The 19,894-nt window shown below is 39.3% G+C and overlaps 1 protein-coding gene across 6 annotated transcripts in view; it reads right to left on the bottom strand.

Moving 5' to 3' along the window:
* The window catches only part of B4GALT4 (beta-1,4-galactosyltransferase 4), a 37,693-nt gene that overhangs the window by 16,984 nt on the left and 815 nt on the right, over positions 1-19,894 (bottom strand). For 2 of the 6 annotated variants that reach the window (XR_003569571.1, XM_027867717.1), the window contains exons 2-3: positions 13,770-14,167; positions 371-603 (exon numbers count right to left, since the gene is read on the bottom strand). Coding sequence is in view for 1 of the 6 variants with exons in the window: in XM_027867717.1 (XP_027723518.1) it covers positions 371-603; positions 13,770-14,010 (474 nt within the window). In the remaining 5 variants the exon portion in view is untranslated. The other 4 variants (XR_003569572.1, XR_003569573.1, XR_003569574.1 and 1 more) reach the window with 4 other exon arrangements.

The raw sequence follows: 19,894 nt of genomic DNA on the forward strand, positions 1-19,894 counted from the left end.
AGGATGGATCGGATGATGCTGATACAGGAAATGGAAAGACCAATTAGGATGCCACTGCAACAGTTTAGGAAGGTAATTAATGAGAGCACTCCTAACACGAAAAAGCATGAAATAGCTTTCCTCACTCAGCAAGCTCATTTAAGAGGCTGTAAAATTTACCAGAGTTTGTTCAAATGGAATCCACATGCCATGGGACGAAAATGTTGTTTTCCCCTTTTCAGGGATTAAAAAAAAATAGCAATTTTACCCAAGAAAGGTTGAATGATGGCAATTTTACCCAAGAAAAGTTAGAAAGATGACCATGTAGTCAAGTAGAACCTTGCAAAGTAGATTCGTAGGATCAAGGGGACCAACTCTAGTAACTGCTTACCTGATGAATGACATAGATGCCATACTCCACTTGCTGCCTCTGCAAAAATGGATGGAGATGTTTCAGCAGGTACAATAAGTGCTTCTCTCTATTGCGGTGTGGAATTAGGATGGCAACCCGTTGTAAGGCCTTACAGTCTTCTGGGTGGTAACGGCCTTTCTGAACTTTAGGATTCTCTGTCTGTACTTCTCCCCATGTGAGATTTGACTTGAAAATAAGTTTGTTGGTTCCTCCTAAATAACATTCACAGGCATCAAGTTGAGTTTCCAAGCTACCAATGTGCCCTAGAGATGAAATTCTCATATCCAAAATGGGAACACTGGGAAAAAACTCAATTCTTGCTTCTCTTATTGGGAAAGAAAAGTAGGAGAGAAAATAAGGCTCCTTTGTATTCTAAGACTCTATGATCCTCTAATAGTTTTAATTTAAGCTCTGCTAGAGCATGACGATATCATTATGGAATAGGAGTTTAAAATTCTAATTAGACCCATCAATAATACCTCTAGGTCTATATCCCAAAGAGATCAAAGAAAGAGGAAATGGACCCATACATATAAAAATATTAATAGTAGCAACAAAAAACTGAAAATTAAGGGAGTACCCCTCTATTGGGAAATGGTTAAACAAATTATGGTATATGAATGCAATGTATACTATTGTACCATAAGAAATGATGAAATGCACAATTTCAGGGAAAACTGGGAAGACCTATATGAACCAATGCAGTGAGGTGAGCAGAACCAGAACAATTTATACAATAACATTATGAGAAAAAATAACCTGAAAGTCTTGAGATGCTGATCAATGCCAGGACAAATCATGATTCCAGAGGACCAAAGATGGAGTATACTACCCATCTATTTTTGGGGGGGGGCTAGGCAATGGGGTTAAGTGACTTGCTCAGGGTCACACAGCTAGTAAGTGTTATGTGTCTGAGGACGTATTTGAACTCAGATCCTCCTGAATCCAGGGCTGGTGCTCTATCCACTGCGCCACCTAGCTGCCCCAACTACCCATCTATTGACAGAGAGGTGATGGACTTAAGGTGCAGAAAGAGGACATGTCCAACATGGAACTTTGCTTTGTTTGACTATGCATTTTCATCCTACTGGGGGGCTGGTGGGGGAGAAAATAAGTGCTTTTTAATGGAAAAAAATTCATTAAAATCTTAACATTGTAACTACATAATATTTGAGACAATACACTCAGTATGGTATAGTGAAAAAATATCAGGTTTGTGGTGAGATAGTAGAAAGACCACCGGACTTGGGAGTCAGAAGGCCTAGGTCTGAGTCTTAGCTCTAACACTACCTATCTCTGTGATCACGATGCATCTCAACTTCATCTGTAAAATGAGAGGGGTTGAACTGGATGAACTGTGAAGTTCTTTCCATTTCTAACATTCTATTAATCGAATCCTTCTATTCCCAAACTCCAAATGCCTATCCATGTGACAAAATAATAGCATATGGTTAACATTTATTAGCACTTTTATGGTTTGCAAAGCACTTTAAAAATACATTACCTCAGATAGTTTCAGAAGACACTTTGGAAGACTTGCATGAACTAATGAAGAGAAAAATAGGCAGAACTGGAAGAATAATTTATATCGTAACAACATGGCAAATACAAACAACTCTGAAGGACTTAGAAACTCTGATCAATATAAGAACCAGCCACATGTTCTAGAGGACCTATCAAGAAGCACCACATCCACCTTCTGACTGAGAACATCAAAATAAAGAATGAAACATTCACTAACACCTCCTCGGGGAAGGGACTTGAATCATACAGTTAGAAACAGAATAAAAAGCAGAACAAGCAACTGGGCCAGAGAAAGGTACAAAATGTTTACTAGTCTAAGGATATATCTGTTATCCCAACTCTGCCAGTAAGGTGGAAGCTTGATGCATTTCTTTCTCTTTCTTTCTTTCTTTTTTTCTTTTCTTTTCTTTTTTTTTTTTGGTGAGGCAATTGGGGTTAAGTGACTTGCCCAGGGTCACATAGCTAATAAGTGTCAAGTGTCTGAGACGAGATTCGTGTCCTCTTGACTCCAAGGCCGGAGCTCTATCCACTGCGCCACCTTGCTGCCCCATTTGATGCATTTCAAAAAGGAAAAGGAATTGAGGCAATCAACAAGGAAACGCTAGGCTTAGAAGGCAGTTTCACAGCAGCCTAGGTGTTATGGTCCCCAACTACACAACTCCCAGAGAGAAGGAGACCCAAATTCCAAGGAAAGACCAAAACAAAACTCCAATATCACTCAAAGGAGAATAGCTATTTATACCCAGGTAGTGAATTTGCTTCAAGAAAAAACAATCAGGGAGAAAGGAAGAGAGGTGAAGGAGAATGTCTAATATCTTGAATATTCAATGAAATGAAGGTTAGGGGAAGAAGGGATCTCCACACTCAAAGAAGTAAGGGCAGGAAGCAGATTCTGGAAAAGATGAGATACCTCTCAGACCTGCCAACCCTAATCTACATGTAGTCCATATGTTGACATCCCATGATCACCTCAAACTCAATATTGCAACACCAACCCTTCCCTCCCCCTAAATCTACTTCTGCATTTTTCACTGTGTTTGTTCATGAGAGCACCATTTACTCAGTCTCCCAAATGGGAAAATCTTGGTATTATCACTCACTCTTCTCTATCGCATATAACAGATTATGGCTAGAATGTCTTCCCTTCCCTTCTATGCCAATAGATTTTTTACCTATCCTAGTTTTTTTTAAACTGTTTTAATTTTTATTTTCACTTCCAAATTCTCTCCCTCCCTCTACCCTGTTTCCTCCACCAGTGAGAAAGCAAGAAATAGGATACCCATTATACAAATGAAGTCATACAAAATATAGTTCCACATTAGCCACACTGGGGTGGGGGGAGCAAGAAAAATTTAAAAAGCGAAAAAAAAAAAGTGCTTCAATTTGCATTTAGAGTCCATCAATTCTCTCTCTAGAGGTGGGGCACTTTTCATGTTCAGTCCTTTGGAACTGTCACAGATCACTGCATCGACCAGAGTAGCTAAGTGTTTCCTAGTTGATCATTATTAACAGTATTGCTATTACCATGTACAATGTATTCCCAGTTCTGCTCACTTCACTTTGCATTGACTCATATAGGTGTTCCCAGGTTTTTCTGAAACCATCCTCCTTGTCATTTTTTACAGCAGAACAGCATTCCTTCACGATCATATATCACATTCCCTAATGGATGGGCATCCCCTCAGTTTCTACTTCTTTGCTACCACAAAATGAGCTGCTATAAATATTTTTGCACATGTGGGTCCTTTTCCTTTTTCTTTGATCTTTTTAGGAAACAGACCTGGTAGCAGTACTGCTGTGCCAAAGGGTATGCATAGATTTATAGCCCTTTAGGCTTAGTTCCAAATTGTTATCCAGAATGGTTAACTCACAGCTCACAGCTCCATCAACAGTACATTACGGTCCCCATTTTCCCACATCCTTTCCAGCATTTGTAACTTTCATTTTCTGTTGTTAGACAATCTGATAGGTATGAGGCGGTACCTCAGAGTTGTTTTAATTTACATTTCTCTAATTAGTAATGATTTAGAACATTTTAATAAGCTTTGATTTCTTTTTCTGAAAGGCACTTGTTCATATTCTTTGACCATTTATCAACTGATGAATGCCTCTTAATTTTACAAATTTGGAATAGTTCCCTATATTGGAGAAATGAGACCTTTATCAGAAAAGCTTGATATAAAAATTTCCCCTCAGTTTCCCATTTTCTTTTGAATTTTGCCTGCATTAGTTGATTTGTGCAAAAATCAAAATTATCCATTTTTTTGTGTAATCAAAATTATCCATTTATCTCAGGTAATCCTCTCTGTCTTTCTCTCTCTCTCATGAACTTCCCTTATCCATAGATCTGAAAGGTAATTTTTTCATGCTCCCCTAATTTGCTTATGTTATCATCCATTTTGTCTAAATTATGTACCTATTTCGAGCTTATTTTGTTATATAATGTGAGATGTTGATCCTGACCCCTCCTTTAAAGCCTAACTCAAATGTCACCTCAGCCATAAAATTGTTTTTAAAAGCTCACAGGCCTTCCCATTTATACTTGTTATAACATTCTATTCTATGCCTAATGCATATATGTATTTGTGTCTTATCTCCCCACTAGGCTACATGTTCCATGAGGACATGGGCTCTTGGGCTCATAGTACTCTGCATGGAAGAACTTAATAAATGTTTTTTAACTGAACTGAAAAATGAATATTTAAGTTATCTCAATCCTAGAAGTCTTCCAAATTTCAGCCCAAACAGAAATGAACAGGCTATCTCAAAGGATAAAATATAGAATTTGAGTTTCAACAAGAAGGCAGGAGGATAACAATGACTTCTACCACTAATAATAATAGCTGGCACTCATAAGATTCTTTAAGATTTGTTAAGTGTTTTTATAGGGGGCATCCCAAAAGTCTTAGTGCAGTTTTAAGTTATAAAGCTTAAACTGAGGCAGAGAGAGGTTAAGTGACTTGTCTAGAGGTCACATCACTAGTAAGGGTCTAAGGCAGAATTTGAATTCTGGTCTTCCTGTCTGCAATCCCAACACTCAATTCACTGCTACAGCCTCTTGACTAAGGAAGATGAAGTAGCCTTACTCTGCACATTTTCATTAAAGTACAACGTTAAGTGTTAAGATCTCTATAATTCTGGCATTTCCCTCATCCATTTTAGACCACTTTTTGTTACTCTGTACTCATTAGTAAGAGGAGGCTTTAACAAAAGAAGAAGAAATACTAAAGATTATGTGCTGATTTCAGGAAGTAAGGAATCTCCTCATTTGCCCTGCCACTGCACAGGTCAGGAAAGCTCCCAAAAAAAACCTCCCGCTGCCATAGTGCTCACCCACCCCACTGACTCCTCCAATGGGAGTTCTGTCCCACAGCTGAGTTGTCCCCTTTGGTAGGTGAGTACAGATTCATCATACTGTAGCTTACCTAGGCAATGCTTCCCATTCCATTTAGCCATCCACCAAGAAAGTAGTACCTACCAGGGCACCTTATTATATCCCTTGGCAATACCTCCAAACCGCCCCCCCCCCCGTAAATGGTTAACTCTGGGAAGAGTAATCAAATCGATATTACCATTGCTACTGGAAAGAATGTGACAATCACCTGCCCTAAATCTTCATTTACAATCCCTACAGCCACAACCCTGTGGCTTCCTCAGACCAAAACCCCCTCTCCTGGCCACCACCTCCCACTATATGTGTTGTCTCCTCTCTATGAAGCACTGAGGGTAAGAGGCAAAAGGCAAGCAGCCCCTGCCTTCAAGAAGCTTTAGTCTAGCCAGAGGAGAGAGCATATACATAGACAGATTGGGGTGAGGGGGTGGGCAGCTAAGTGGCCAAGTAGATAGAATCTGGATTAGAGGCCTAGAGGCAGGATGACTCCTCTTCCTGAGTTCAAATCTGGCCTCAGATATTTATTAGCTGTGGGGCCTTGGGTAAGTCACTTAACCCTGTTTGCCTCAATTTCCTCATCTGTCAAATGAGCTGGAGAAAGAAGTGGCAGATCATGCCAGTATCTGTGCCAAGAAAATCCCAAATGGGCTCTAGAAAAGATGGACAAATTGAACAACAACAATGGGGGGGGAAGGAGGAAGATTAGTTAAGTGCTTGGTAGTTAGTAAGCTAATTAAGTTAGACAAGTACTAACACTTGGGAGTTTTGGAAAAGGTTTCATGTTGAAGGTGAGATATGATAATATTTATAAAGAGCTCAGCACAGCGCCTGACACATAGTAAGCACTTAATCCTTTCTTCCTCCTTCCCTCCTTTCCTTCTTTCTTTCCTTCCTTTTCCCCTGTCTTTCCAGAAGTCTATAGACCCCTTTTTAGAATTATGTTTTTCAAAACATTCATTGTATTACACGGGAAACAAATTATATTAAAATATCAGAAGAAAAGTATCTTCTCAATAGCTATTAGACTGCTATTTGTTAACTTTCCACTCAATGCAATTACCCAGTTTTCTTAATACTTCATGTTGAAGGTAGCATTTAGGCTCAGCCTTAAAGGAAACTAGGTTCTCTAAGAGAAAAAAGTATATTCCAGACACAGGAAAACATACAAAGACATGGAGGCAAAGATGGAGTGCCACGTACAACAAATGTCATCAATGATGTACAGATGCATAATGAGGCCAGGTTGTTTGGCTGCTTGGTGGGCGCCCCGATGTGTGATAAGGCTAGTAAGATAGCCTTGAACCAGGTGGTGAAAGGTTTTAAATGACAAACAGAGGAGTTAATATTTGTTTCTAAAGTGATAAGGGAAGATATTGGAGTTTATAAAGTAGGTATGGTGGAATGCTATAGAAAAATCTTGAAATACATACAGCATTGGAAAACCAGGATTTAATAAAGCCCATTGGGATTCAAATGGAGGTACTTGACCATACCTTAAATCCAAATCACTCTGGCTCTCACTGATTGGCCAACAATAGGTCCCAGCCCAAGCCTCACTTGGTCATTGTCTGGATTTCGATGTGAAGAGTGAGTGTAAATAGCAATTGTTTCAGTTTTGGTCAGAAACTCTGAGGGTCCCCCCATCTCACACAGCCTTTTTTTTTTTTTAAACTAGGTAAAGGAGACCATTTTTTGCCTCATTTCTTATCCAGCTTAATCATTGAATGGATGTTGCCTCAGAGATACTGAGACCTGGGAAAGACTTTAGCTTAAAAAGGTCAAAGTCTCCTACTGCATCCATGGCCATCTCCAGTCGTCCTGACTCATCCAGTCAATGGATTCAGATGGCTCTGAAGGGCAGAGTGAGGTTGGTGACTTTGCCTAGCCCTCCCTCACTTAAATCCAATTCTCTTGCAAGTCAAGACATCAACCTCCTGATGTCACGGTCCTCTTCAAGAACGAAGGACAAAATAACAACAACAATCACTCTGAAAGTAGTGTAAAAGACACATTGCAAGTAGGTAGGCCAATTAGGAAGCTACTGAAATCCTCCAAAGGGGTATTATGGGCCTGAAGTCAATAGAGGTTGCTGTGTGAGTAGAGAAAAGGAGATGCATATAAGAGGGTATTTATTCATAGCCTTCTAAGTCCTACTAGTTTCCTGTTCTAGGCATTATTAGGGTTACAAAGAAAAAAACAAAACATCCTCTGACCTTAAGCTTACACTCTGGACAGGGAGACAGTATGTACACATACAAGTACAAAAAAATATACAAAGCAAAGACAAATTAATTTGGGTGGCAGAGGGAACCAATAGCTAGGGTTGATCAGGAAAGACCTCACCTGGTTTTTGAGCTGAGCTTTAAAAGGAATGAGGGATTCTAAGGCAAAAGTGAAGAAGGTATACCTTCCAGGCAGGGGGGGCACAGCCTCAGGGTTGGGAGATAGAATGTTGGGTATGTGGTCCAGCAAATGGGTTAACTAGGGAAGAAGTTTGGAATGATGATCTCTTTAACCCTTTTTATTTGTACCTACCTGGGTTGTAACAACAATTCTACCATGGGGGAAATTAGCCAGGTATAGAGCAGGGGCTCTTAACTCATTTTGTGTCATGGACCCCAAATGAGATAATATTTATAAACAGCTTAGCAAAGTGCCTAGCACATGGTAAGCACTTCTTTCCTTACTGAAGCCTATAGATCCCTTCTCAGTATTAAGTTTTTCAAAACATAAAATACATAGAATTACAAGGGAAACCAATTATATTGAAATGCATTTATCAAAATATTACAAGAAAATTAGTTCATGTACTCCAGGATCTTAATGACTCTTTGGTAAAGAGAATAACTCTGACTCTACTATTCACTCAATGCTCAGTATCTTCTCACTAGCTTTTGGATTGCAATTTGCTAACTTTCTGCTCAGTGCAATTACCTAGTTTTCTGAATACTAGATATACTTTTTGAATCTGGATGAAACAGAAAGCTGAAGGCCATAACAAATACACCAATGGACTTCAAAGAACATCTGGTTCACTAGTACAGCCCACTTAGAGAAACAAAATTTAGAAACAACCTAGAAGGAGATTATATAAAATTACTCTTATTATCTTATTCCCAGTCAAATAAATTGGGCTATTTCTGGGAATTAATGAATCTCTCTTACACCAGTAAGTTGTAAAGAGAGCCATACTAAAGCCAGTGTCAGAAGTTTTTTTTTTAAATTAAAAAAATATTTTTGAAAACCTGTTGTTCCATCTTTTATTCATTTTAAAATAATTATTAAAAAACTTTCTACAGACCTAAGGTGTCTTCACATGCCCGCAGAATTTTCAAGGTCCTATTCTTATTTACCAATTTCACTTCATTGCTCCCAGAATCACAGGGACATATGAATCAGATAATGACCATGTCATATCCCTTGCTCAAGAAACTTCAGTGGCTCCCTTTCAAACTTTCAGACATTCCTGATGAGAAGACCAGAGCTAACCAGATCAATTTCACATTACCCTATCCTCCCCTCCCCTCAAGTCTCAGCCAAACTGGTCAACTCCCTGTTCCCATACACTACCTACATCTACACCTTTCCATAGGCCATCCCCTCTGCCTATGTTGCCTTCCCTCCTCTCCTCTGCCCCGTGTAATCCTTTGCTCCCCGAAAAGTTCATCTCAAGTGCCAACTCCCACAAGATGTCGTTCCTGATTTTCCCTAGTTGTTGAGGTTTTCCCCAACTTCATGCTCAGAACCCACTCTCACACATACTTCATATACATTCTATACTTAACTAATTTCATCTACATTGTTCACCTCCCTCACTCAGTAAAATGATAACTGCGTGGGCAGAAACTTTTTTGTGGGGGTCTATATATATACAATGACCAGCACATAGTAGGCATATATTAAATGTGTCCCGTATTCAACACAAATACCTATTTTAATGTGTCACAAATACAATCAAATGGCTTCCCCACAAACACAAATTGCCATGAAAAAGGAGGGCTGAATATGGTGTCAGAGCTTCAAATCACAGCTCTGTCACACGCTATCTGGGTCACTTGAGGTAAGTCACTTCACTTCCCTAGCCCTTGGTTTCTCATCTCCACAGTATGCTGTCTATTCTGCAGCCTCCATCTGGGCCCAGAACTGAGGCTGCCAGACCTTGCAGAGCATTCGCCTTACCTCCCGAGCCCACCAACCACACTGCTCCATCTCTGTACCAACTCATACTACATTACCTTCTCCCACTCCTTTTCCAATGTTACCTTCCACCCCACCTCTAGTTCCAAGAAGAGCAATCAAAGGCACATACCATTCCTGGAAAGGACATGCTGATCATAATCTTACAACTTCAACCATCATTCCCTCTGCCTTCCTTGTCCAAAACCATACAATTTAAAGTACTAGGATTATTAAAGAACATTTTGTCCTATTATGTCTAAGGTGGTAATATACCATGTAGCTAGAGCTTCTCCCCCAGACATGACGACATATTTGGCTCAGGAACAGAATTTTGGATGGAATAAAGAAGAGGCTCTTTCTTCTCCCAAGACCAGGTAAATCAGAGAAAAGCATGTTCCCTGTCATTCAGAGGACAATCAAGTTCATTATCATTAGTTAATGAATTCCCCATGATCCCTCTTCTCTGGCTAGTATTCTCCTATATAGGTTGTTTTCTTTATCAGAATATAAGTTTCTTGAAAATGCTTGCATTTACACCCGAGTACTTAACACATCTCTTGGCACATGGCAAGCACTTAATAAATGCTTTTGCATTCTGCTGTTCAGTCCTTTTTTTCAGTTGCGTCTGACTCTTTGGGGCCCCATTTGGGGCATTTGCCCATTTTTGTGGCAAAGATATTGGAGTGGTTTGCCATTTCCTTCTCCAGCTCATTTTACAGATGAGGAAACTGAGTCAAGCAGGGTTAAGTGACTTGCCAAGGGTCACAATCTAGGAAGTGTCCGAGGCCAGATTTGAACTCAGTAGGAGGAGTCTTCTTGACTCTAGGCCTGGCACTTGATCCACTGTACCACCTAGCTGCCCCTGCTTTTGCATTCATTCATCTATAAAAGTAGACTTGGACTGAATGATCTCCAAGGTTACTTCCAGACCTAAAGTCAAGATCCTGTGACTCAAATTCTAAATATGATTAATCAAAAAGTAGAAGAAAAAAAAGTAGAGTTTTTTTCCCGGCATACCATGGGATTTTTTAGGTGCCAGGAATATGAGAACCTGCTAGGGTGCATTATCATTCTACTGTGTTCACAAGAACTTAGCTACCTTAAAGAAAACGCAAATGATTTTACATCACATTCTTATCTGGAGGTTTCTGATTTCAAATTAGTAAAATAAGCAAAGCAATTTTATATATCCATGAAGCAAAGCATATATTTAGAGTTGGAAGAGAAGTCCAGCCTACTATCCAATTTGCTTCAAAACAAATCAGTTTTTAAGTGATGTTTGAAATAATAATAGTTAGCATTTATATAGAGCTTTAAGGTTTGCAAAGCATTTTAAATATGTTTTCTCTTTGGATCCTTACAACAACCCTAATTCTGAGGTAGGTGCTATTATTATCCCTTTTTTTCAGATAATGAAATTGAGGCTGAGAGAATTTAAGTGACTTGCCCAATATCTATATCATGGCTATTAAGTATGTGAGGCACTTGAACTGAGTCTTCCTGATTCCAAGTCCAGTGCTCTATCTACACTATAACATCTTGGGTATATTATGATACAATGTTCTTCAAAAATCTACTACTTTAAATTGTATAATATTGTAGATTTTTCAAAGAGCTTCTGAAATACATTATCTCATTTAATCCTCATAATACCCTGACAAGTTAGGTAGGGAAAACATTACTGCTAATATTCAAATAAGAAAGAAATACACTTTTAGAAAATTAACACCAGATGCAAAAGAGTATTTGTGTTGCTGATTAATTAATTATAACTTTTTATTCTTTAAAATCTGGATTCAGTCAAAAGGCTGAACTTAAGGACCTACAAGGCCACATGTGGCCTTAAAACAGCAAGTTCCCCACCCCTGGAATAGATTCACCAACTCCATTCCATCTAATTTCTACTAGGTCCTTGCTAAGGCTTCTAAACTTTCTGTTCAGGAGGTCTCGACTTTTTTTTTTTTGTTCCAGGCCATTATCACAGGCTGGTAAAGCTTATGGACTTACTCCTGACAATAATATGCATTTTTTAAATGCATAATGTAAATACACAGGATTATGAAGGAAATCAATGATATTTTTAAAAATATCAAACTATTTTTTTAAAAAGTTCACATACACTAGATTAAAATTTCCTGCTTTCTTTTTTTTTTTTTTACAGATATCCTAAAGTTCATTCCCTAGGGGCTGCTCCTCCCAGGTGCCCAATCTGTTTTTGCCAAGTCTATTTTATCTTCTCTTAAGTTCCCTGTAGCATTCAATATCCTTCTTAAAAATTTCCCAACCTAAAACAAATAAATGAATGAATACATAAATAATAAAAATTTCCTAACCCTTATCTTTTTCACTCTCCACTACAAAAATTCTCTTCCTATCTCATTGACTTAATTTATTTAATCTACTTCCTCCTCACACGCCAATGGATATGACTCAGAGCACCTCCTCCTATCCCACCCCTCATATATCCCTGGAATTCTGCTTGCCCATTATAAAACCACTTATTAAGTCACTATATCACATGATTCCTTTTTTTTTCTTTTTTTTTGGCAATTCGGGTTAAGTGAATTGCCCAGGGTCACACAGCTAGTAAGTGTCAAGTGTCTGAGGCCGCATTTGAACTCAGGTCCTCCTGACTCTAGGGCCAGAGCATTATCCACTGCGCCATCTAGCTGCTGCTCTATCAAATGATTCTTAAACCATCAGCTCCATTCCTGACCTCACTCCCCTTTGGCTAGATGCCGCTTTGGTAAATGTCTAAATATCTTGCTTTTACCCTAAAATCAAAGTTATCTAAAACCCATTATCTTCACTTTCTCTCCAAAACCCTTTTAATCTGATTCTTTCCTTTCTTCAGTTCTTTCTCCTTATTCTACTCTCATGTCTGATTTTTCCATCCTGATTAGTTACCCCATATTTATTCTGTTTTTGCTTCTCTATAACATAGTCTTTCCTTCTCCAGTAATAATAGCGACTTACGGGGGCAGCTACATGGCACAGTGGATAGAGCACCAGCCTGAAGTCAGGAGGACCTGAGTTCAAATCCGGCCTCAGACCAAACACTTGCCTCAGACCAAACACTTGACACTTACTAGCTGTGTGACCCTGGGCAAGTCACTTAACCCTATTTGCCAAAAAAAAAAAAAAAAAAAGGTATAATATCCATTAAAGTGTTACCTTTCAGAGCTATGCACACTTAAATGGTCGTTAATAAAGATATAAAAACCTTCAAGACTCAATAATAGCCACCTGGGTTGAGACAAAGGAAATTATTTCTACAGCCCTCAAAACATACCCGAGAGATTTGGAAGGGGTTCCAAGGTGCAGAGCACAAAGTAGAAGTTCCACAAATGCTTGCTGACCTTTTTTACGTCAGCAAAAACAAAACAAAAAATGCAAGATTGAGGAACAACTGAACAAACAGACTGCATGTGTCGTGAATTTAATAGAGTATGATTACTATTGGGTTATACGAAAGAACAAACAAAAGGATGTCACAGAAACATAGGGAGACAGAGACAAATGAATAGATTTAACTGAAGAGGGCAGAACCAGGAGAACAATATACACAAAGACTACAGTATGACCCAAAGGAAAAAGAACCCTAAAAAGCAGCCAAACCCAAATTAATTGCAATGACCTATCTTCTACCCAGGGAGCACATGAAGGCTCACGTCTTGGCCACTAGGTGGTACAGTGGATAGAGGAGTCAAGAAGATCAAATTTACTAGCAGTGTGCTACAGGCAAGTCACTTAACCTCAGCCTCAGTGTCCTCATCTGCAAAATAGGGATAATAACAACATCTACCTCATAGAGTTGCCTTAAAGATCAAATGATAGCACATATGCGAAGCACTCTGCAAACCTTGAAGTGCTATATAAATGGCAGCTATTTTATTATTCTAGAGAGGCTGGAGATAAAGGGAAGACAGGACCTTCAAGGTCCCTTCTGGTTCTCAATCTACAGAAGCCATGCTCAGTGTTCCCAGGAAAACCTCTAAGACTCAAAATTGCAGATGTGATTTGGTAGAGGAAATTTCCTCAGTTTCTTACACTAAAGAAATCACATCCAAAGAAAATTAAAATCAAACACAAAATAATTACTCAGAGGGGCAGCTAGGTGATACAGTGGATAGAGCTCTAGCCTTGGAATCAGGAGGACCTGAGTTCAAATATGACTTCAGACACTTGACACTTACTAGCTGTGTGACCCTGGGCAAGTCACTTAACCCCGATTGCCTCACCAAAAAGCAAAAAAACAAACAAACAAACAAAAAAAATACTTACTCAGGTATGGAGACAAAAGAGGACATTTTTTCAATGTTGATTGTGTCATGGAAGTTGTATTAGATGAAGCTAACTCCTTTCTCCAAATTACGGTCCTGTTGAAAATCTTTGCTTTAGGAATCTCTTGGATGGCAGCAACCAGGTAGCTTGAGGTGGCCCATCCAATCACCATCATGCATAATGCAAAGAGCAGCAACAGTCTGAATTTATAGGAAATCTGAAGAGTCAAGTGTATACCCATGCCTTATTATTAGACTGATAAGATGTCCCTCACCACCTCTCATGAGGCAGGGGGGGAAATGGTTAACCTAGAAGAAACTTCACAATGCAATCACAAGTTGTATGTCAACAGGTACAGCAATGGCAATTCTTTTCCTGTGGTTCTGTTCCAATAATTTCTGGAAAACAATCACAAAAGATGTTTTATTTCAAACAGGCATTCCAAACTGAAATATAAGGATATGCGAAATAGGTGTTTATGTGCTAGGTGGTATAGTTCTGGACTGAGAGTCAGGAAGATATGACTTCAAATTCTGCCTCACACATTAGCTATGTGACCCCGAACAACCCTTGCTCTCTGAGCCTCCATTTCTCCAACTGCAAAACGAGCTTAATAACAGTACCTGGGTGAGGAGAGAATCGAATAAAATAATCTTGAAAATCTTAAAGTATTATATAGATGTTAACTATTATTATTTCCAATTTAAAACTATTCCCTTATATATAACCTTTTAAAAAAAAAGGAAACTCTAACACACAGCAGATCTGGTTGAATGAATAAGGTCAATTCACCAACCACTAGTTTTAGAGACCAAGTTGATTTTGACCCATGGAGACAAATTTTTTTTTTTTTGCAGAAATATGTGAATAGTTAGAGGATGGCATAAATAAATAGGAGAAAGGAAAGAGGGGAGAGATTCTGAAAGGCTCAGTTCAGTTGTTTCAGTCATGTCTGACTGTTTGTGACCTTATTTGGGATTTTCTTGGCAAAGATAATGGAGTATTTTGCCATTTCCTTCTCCAGCTCATTTTACAGATAGAGGAACTGAGGCAAATAGGGTTAAGTGACTTGCCCAGGGTCACACAGCTAGTAAGTGTCTGAGGCCACATTTGAACTCAGGAAGATGAGTCTTCCTGACTCCAGACCTGGCACTCCATCTACTGTGCCACCTAGATGTCCCAAGGTGTTACCTTACACCTATTTTTTATGTGATCTATGCTCATCCTCCATAGAATCAACTCTTTTAGTGGAACAATAGTCCCTAACAACTTCTTTGATATTCTTAAAGGTAAGCAGAATAAAATACAGTCACTGCGTAGGCAGCCAACTCGTGAGTCTATGATTTTCCCCAGACATGACTACATATTTGGCTCAGGAAGAGAATTTGGGGTGGAATAAAGAAGAGGCTCTTCTCCGAAGCCCAAGTAAATCATAGAAAAGTATGTTCCCTGTCACTCAGAGGACAATCAAGTTCATTATCATTAGTTAATGAATTCCCCATTACCATCAGTTATTGTCCCATGTGGCATTTACACATCACACGTCCCAAAGCATGCAGAATGAGCAGCAAGAGGCAGAAACTGCAAAGAAGTAAATTTATGCTCAATATCAAGAAAAATTTAACAAAGAGAATGATGTAAAAAAATAAGTGGGTTCCTTCTCACTAGGGATCTTAATTGTCCCTTCAGGCAAAGAGACAATGACCATTTGTTCAGTTATCTTGTAGTGAGGATTCTTTTTTGGGTATGGGTTGGACTAAGATTTTGGTCACTGAAGTCCCTGACTACTCTGAAATCTTGTGACTTTATGCATAGGAAACACAAGTGGAAAATTTCAACGTAACAGAAAGATCAAAATCCAGAGAATGAATACGAAAAGTAAACTATGTGGAGTTTTTCCAGTGGCAAAATAAAGGACTGAATGGGTGCTACAAAACTGGGATAGAGTCAGTGAAAAAACTACAGCCTCACTATAATTAAATGTATGGAGGAAAAGGATAAATATGAGAAAAGATACACAGGGAAAAGATTATATGCAATAGGATTTTTTGCGCTTTTTTTGTAATGAAGACAAGAAAGTCAAGAAATTCTGGTTCTGCCACTTATTATTTGTATGACAGTGGGCAGGTTACTTACTCTCTCTGGGCCTTAGTTTCCTCATCCATAAATGAGGGGGTTAGACTAAATGGCCTCTAAGGTCTCCTCTCTTCTGGTCAAGAGATTGCTGCAGGGAAACCAATCAGAAGGCTGTTGCAATAGTCTGAGTCAGAGGTGAAGCTGCCAAAAATTGCTGTGTTGTTTGGAACCTCGCAGAACTTTCACATCAAAACAATGTCCCTACACAATGGTGGTTAGGTACAAAAACTAACCCACAAATGTAATAAAACTCAGAATCTGGTCAAACTATTATACCAATAGTACTACGCTCATATTTTGGGTCCTGGAAGTAGAGGGCTGTACAGTGCCAGAAATATCATAGGATTATAATTTAGAGCTAAAAGGGTCCTTCTGGCCCCTTGAGTCAAATCCCTGAATTTTACCAATGAGGAAACTGAGGCCCAGAGAAATTGTTTCCTGCCTATCACACAGATTTTTAGGGTCACCAGGTAACTCTCAAATTTCCATTAGCAGCTCTGCTAAGTTTGGACCCCAAGGAACATTATGCCCCACCCAGGATTAGCTAACCACCTGAAATCTCATCATCATCAGACAGAGTGACTCAGTTCTTTAAACAAAATACCTCCTTCTTAGTAGCCTCTCCCCTCAGATTGCAGGGCTGGGAGGTAGAGCCCTAAGCTCTTCCAAAGCCTTCCTATATAGAGAGCTTTAAACCTTCAGAACTTTCCAATGAACTGTTCTCTTTACATTAGCAACTCTGGTTTGGACTCCATTATCATCAAGCTCTGTCCCCCACTCCCTTTTTTTTTATGGGGCAGCTAGGTGGATAGGGCACAGGATTTGGCACACTCTTATAAACTTGGAACAGCCAATCTCCCACATCTCTGCCTACTAAAATCCTTTTCTTCCTTCAAAGCCCAGCCTGTGTCCCCTCCTTCTTCATCACCACGATTCCAAGTGATACCCTGCCTCCAGGAATCTCTCAAGCTACTGTTTGACCTTTCCATGCATTTAATCACAATCAAACTTGTATCAAAGTTAACTCGCACAACCTCCATTCTCTCAGGGCTTCTTAAACTTTTTCCACTCATGACCCCTTCAGTGCTTCTTATACTGTGAGTTGTGACCCCATATGGGGTCATGACCCACAGTGTAGGAAGTGCTAAGGGCATCACATTCCTTGGATCCCCAGGGCCTAGGATAAAATCACTCATTCTCAAATGGATCTGTGATCTCTTTGATAAGGAAGCTGCTTCCTCCAATAATGCAGATTCCAAACCATCTAGACCAGCCCACCCAGTGAGACTCCAGTCCATGTCTTTATCTAAATTCTTCATAAAGGGTCCAATCAATGTACTAGCCTGCCTGTCCACCTGTCATCCCTCACATGCCACATGAGCAGGCATCTCCTAGGCCATCTCCAAACCCTTGGCCCACTTTTCCTTCAATTCTGGCATCCCTAATATGTGTTGTATTCCACTCTTAGACTGTAAACTTCTTGAAGGCAAGAACTGTCTCGTTTGCTTGTTTTTGTATCCCCATCCCTTAGTGTAGTGTCAGACATATAGTTAAGTGCCTAATAAGTGCTTTTTCATTATTCCTTCTCCTCTGGGCCCAACTCATATTCCATTTGTGCTATTTTTTTCTTTTTTTTTCTTTTTTTGCTAGGCAATGGGGTTAAGTGACTTGCCCAGGGTCACACAGCCAGCCATTTGTGCTATTTGTTCAAGAAATATGTACAGAGGAATAAACTCTACAGGTTATCCATTCAAATATATGTCAATCTGGGCAACAGACATTTCTTTTTCTATTTAGCCTTTCTGTGTAGAAAGCCAGGTCAAGAATACATTTATGTCACCTGCCCTAAATGTACTCCCAGACCAGACTCATCCTTCAAATGCTCAAAAACTACCCACTCATTCTCTTGCAAAAACTTCACAGTGCCATTTCTAATGCACCTTATTCCTCAGTTTACAATGTTAAAGTCATTTTCAGTCAGGAAGCTTTCTGGGCTTCTGGTAGACTTTGGGTACTGATTATTCCTATATTCCATATTCCTCGTAGAATCATTGCATGTTCAAACTGGAAGGAGCCTAGAGGATCATTGAGTAATACTTCATCTGGCAGGTGAGGAAACTGAGGTCCAGAGCTTGGTGTGTGCTGGTAAATGTTTAACAACCAGTTCTCCAAGAGGAAATATCCACAGAACACTTAGGTTTAATCTGTGTTTTTACACTTTCTTTCTTTCTTTCTTTCAGGCAATGGGGGTAAGCGACTTGCCCAGGGTCACACCGCTCGCAAGTGTAAGACGCTGGATTGTGAACTCAGGTCCTCTTGATTCCAGGGCTGGTGCTCTATCCACTGCTCCGCCTAGCTGCCCAACTGTTTTTCTTTGTTACTTACATTTTCTCCCTCACTTTCTTAAATCTAGACAATCAAGAAAAAAATAAGTCAAGTTTGCTGATTTCCCAGGGGAAATGCTCACACTCAAAATTTTAACAATCAGCTCCAGGTATGCTGGTTTGAATAACTCCAACATGTTTCTTTGAAAGTGGTAATTGTACTTATTCAATGTGCCTCCACATAGCTCATATTTATAAAAATAGCCCTTTAAGGTTTACAGAGTACTTCACTCACAAAAATTCTGTAAGGTACATAATACCAAATAATTATTACTCCCATCCTATAGTACAGAGATGAGGTTCAGAGACACGAAAGAAGTTGCCACCCAGGATTACACAACTATTTTAGCAGCTCACATTTTAGTATGTCTCCTGACTCCAAGATTATTGCCACCACATCTTTTAATAAAACATTACTATTGACATTTGTGATAATGATTAAATAATGGTGAATAATTTTGCAAATATTTTATATTTACTGATCAGTATAAATACTGATACGTATTTACCTACATATTGACTCCTCCCCAAAAGAAGATAAGATCCTTGAAAACAGAAGGCTTCATTTTTCCTTTGTATCCCTTGTTCCTCGAATACAGTTGGAGCTTAATAAATACTTGTTGAATGAATGAAAGCGATTTCTCCCTTTTCTTAACCCTTGCATCATTTTGGTTGTACCCTTCTTAATACTGTCTCCTTTCCTATAATTTAGCTAGCGATTGACCCTCTTTACCCAATGGAAGAGAAGAGGGGGAAGGAGAGGAGGAACTCAAAGATATCAATTACAGTTGTGCCCATCACCTCAAAGAAGAAATCATTTAAAATGATACCCAGTTTACTCTTAAAGTTCACTAAAGACATGCCCTTTTCTCTACAACCTCTCTCCTCCCTTCCCTATAACCTAGCAAAAAAAAAACTTATACTTAGTACATGCACAATAAACCTTTAAGCAAGAAATGAATAAGAGAGAAATTGAAAGTGAAATTCTGCTGTCAACGTGGGGATGTTACATGGAAACTGACAAATCAACAGCTGAAACTAATGAACCACCCCTGAACTATACCTAGTCAGATCTGAACCATAGGGCAGTTAAAGTGGGGACTACTTATAAGGACCAGGACGGCAAGAGCAGCCCCAAGTTCCACCAGCCTAGATCACAATTGTCCAGAGTCTGCCTCAAGGCCATCACTGACCTGTGGAAATGACCAAGGACTTACAGGCCTGCATACTATTCAATAATTCAACCACCATTTATAAAGTCTCTATTATGTGCAAAATACTGCAGGGTGCTCAGGAAGATACCAGGATAATTCAGAGGTCTCCAACGTGTCTAGTAGGTCTAAAAACTAGAAATGTTAAGTATTGGGAAGAATATTCGATAACACACACAGCACATTCTAACGCTGGTCTACCTTTCCAACCTCACCTCGTAGTAAATCCACATAGTCTCCAACTACTACGTCCCTTCACCCAAAAGTCTCTGCTTTCTCAAATCCTAGCCTATGTGCTTCTGCACACACACACACACTAAGCTGTGAATGCACAGCTCGTAATTCCATCTGTTGAAATTCTACAATCTTTCAAATTCAATTCAAAAGATACGCT

This window comes from Vombatus ursinus, unplaced genomic scaffold, assembly GCF_900497805.2.
Source record: "Vombatus ursinus unplaced genomic scaffold, bare-nosed wombat genome assembly UNPS02001419.1, whole genome shotgun sequence".
Classification (NCBI taxonomy): Eukaryota; Metazoa; Chordata; class Mammalia; order Diprotodontia; family Vombatidae; genus Vombatus; species Vombatus ursinus.